Here is a 2,691-nt window from a genome sequence, read left to right as displayed (position 1 = left end):
AACACACCTGAGCCAGGTAATCAGCAGCAGGTCAGGCAGGGATAGTTGGAAAACAAGCAGGACAGCGGCCCTCGAGGACTGGAATTGGCCATCCCTGGTTTAAGCATTAACCTCTTCATAATGCACTGTAGATGCTGGTTCTCTTCACTTCTAGATCTAATGAGCCTTATGTATCCGTATTAAGCAAGGTAATGAAAATGTATGGGTGAGTAACACTTTAATATCCTAAACCATCCACCAAACTGAAAATGAACCAATCGGTCCCTCTAGCGTTGGAGATCATTAGATGAAATGTGGCCTCAGAGGAACACTGTAATTTATTCATATTTAAAAGAAGAGAGTCAGCAATTTTATATGCAAATTTCTATATCTTTAGATGGAAAGAACCAGTAGTTGTTACTTCAGTTAAAAACTTGATCTGCTTTTGCTGAAGAAGCTTGTCTAACATAATGAAAGTCCAATTCCCCTGACCCATGAGTGAAAACAACTACTTAATCTTTTATAAAACGAGACATTATGGCCTTAATTTATACAGTCGAGTTTAATCTACAGGGCAGCTGTCATTCTTACTGTATTTGCAGCACAATTTTGAGTGAGTAGGGGAAGAGAGGTTCAAATACAGAAACACCTGGTTGCTGCTCAGTACACTTTTGCCTGCCAAAGTCCTTTCTTTCACTCATTCTCTACCAAAAACACAGAGAAATGACTTGGCGGCGGGGGGCAGAGAAAGGGAGCAGAGCAGAAACTTGGACAGCTTCTACGGTTTAGCAGAAATTCTTAATGTGCCATCTGTGGTTAATATTAGAACAACAGCAGCGACACTCGAAGCTCACTCAAACAAATGACAAATGTAACCACAAGCCATTAATGCTGACATATCTAATGTTCATGTTACATACTGGGCAAAAAAATCACCTTGATGGAAGAGAAGTTTTATGTCATAGTGCTGTCAATCAAGTCAATCGGCACTTTCCTCTCTGCAGACTAGTGGTTTAGTCAGCCCATAACATTACAGGAGAAGTCTCCTGAAATCTTTATTGTATTCTTTTAAAGACTCAGCTAACACAATTAACTCCATAACTATGTTTATATTTGTTGTGTGTGCATAGTTGATGGTCTGTTTTCTCAAAATAATAGCTGCATTCAAAGACATAAATAGTGAGATTAATTTTAATCAAATTTGAAAACTGTGTCTATCATACTTGTAAAAGAGAAGGCGGCGGTCAGAAGTTTTTCTGGAACATGTTGAAATGTTCTCTGTGTAAGGGTTTTGTGCTGTCACCTCCAACAACCGCCCTACCTGCTATCACCTAAGACATCTTGTTCACAACTGACAGTGTTAGAGCGCCATCTCCAACGCAGAGTCACTCAGAGAGGAGGTGCACATTAAATGTGATATACATGGTGGTGTGTTTGCTACTGTTTGAATGTGTTCGATGTAAATAGGCCTGGAAAAGCTCAGCAAACTGAGTGAGAAAGCTTTAAGTCAAAACCTGTATAGCCGTTGTGTATGCATGTGCAGACATTCCTCCTAACCTGATAATTCGCCATCTCAATGAGCTGCTCCATGTCTTTATCCGGGTGCCTCTGTTTCAGCTCCTTCAGCGTCCTCGCCATGTCCCTCCTGGCCTCGTCCTCCTCATCCTTTGCTCCTCCCTCTTCCATCATTCCTCCATCCATCCCACTGTGACAGTTCAGTGCCATCTGTCCATCCAGCTCCAACATATCCATTTTGGTGAACCCTCCCAGACCCCCTCCTCTTATGTCCATGCCTCCTATCCCTCCATCTGCCCCTCCTTCGGTCTCAATGATGATGCCGCGGGTCTTGTCAGCACGGTAACGCTTGTGGACATACTTGTAAAAGAGAAGGCGGCGGTCAGCCACCCAGGCCTGGACCACGCAGAGGGGGAAGCAGAGGAAGGTCAGCACGGCTTCCCATATCTAAAGGAGAGAGCAGACAGAGTTAAGACCTTTTTCCTTCCTTATTTGCTCCCCTTGTCGTGACATCTCAGCTTTTATCTTTTCCTCTTTCAACGGCTTTCATTTCTTTCCATCCTCACCTCCACCTCTCCAGGCGAGAAGACACTCAGAATTAGGTAGAGCCAGATGTAGGCAAAGATACTCCATGCTGCAGTGACAAAAAACACCCGCAGGTGTTTGATTTTGCGTGTCTCTCCATCAGGAACCACGTACACACACAGGGCGATGATGATGAACATGTTGAAGGCAGCACTACCCACAATGGTGCTGGGACCCAGGGTGCCAGCTTCGAAATTGTGACCACACACCTATAGGTGGGGTGAAAATCAGATTATTGTGTTTCCATTACATTCTGTATCAGTTAATCTAATGTGTAACCACTGAGCTCATATTGTACCGACCTCAATAACAGACAGCAGTATCTCGGGGGCACTAGAGCCCAAGGCCATTAGAGTGAGATTAGAAACAGTTTCATTCCAGATCCTGACTGTAGCCGTGGTGGTGTCACCATTTGGCTTTTTTATGGTGATCTCCTTCTCTTGGGATGTTATGACCTAGAGAGAAGAGGAGAGGAAAATAAAGAAAGAAATAGTACCATCATGAAAAGGAAAGAAAAGTATAGAAGGCACAAGGAAAGGAACTTGTTAAGGAAATTCAAAAAAGGAAAGTAAAAGAAAAGAGGGGAAAAGGAAAAATAATGGCAAGTAAAGG

At 43.2% G+C, this 2,691-nt stretch overlaps 1 protein-coding gene across 1 annotated transcript in view; it reads right to left on the bottom strand.

The window, feature by feature from the left end:
- Window positions 1-2,691, bottom strand: part of LOC109965816 (sodium/calcium exchanger 1-like) — a 77,717-nt gene that overhangs the window by 39,417 nt on the left and 35,609 nt on the right. The window contains exons 4-6 of the mRNA XM_020610140.1: window positions 2,382-2,534; window positions 2,061-2,288; window positions 1,537-1,941 (exon numbers count right to left, since the gene is read on the bottom strand). Of these exons, the coding sequence (XP_020465796.1) occupies window positions 1,537-1,941; window positions 2,061-2,288; window positions 2,382-2,534 (786 nt within the window). The remainder of the gene's footprint in view (window positions 1-1,536; window positions 1,942-2,060; window positions 2,289-2,381; window positions 2,535-2,691) is intronic.

Source organism: Monopterus albus, unplaced genomic scaffold (assembly GCF_001952655.1).
Source record: "Monopterus albus unplaced genomic scaffold, M_albus_1.0 scaffold104.1, whole genome shotgun sequence".
NCBI lineage: Eukaryota > Metazoa > Chordata > Actinopteri > Synbranchiformes > Synbranchidae > Monopterus > Monopterus albus.
The sequence above is the reverse complement of the archived record's forward strand: the minus strand, read 5'-3'. Positions and strand labels throughout refer to the sequence as shown.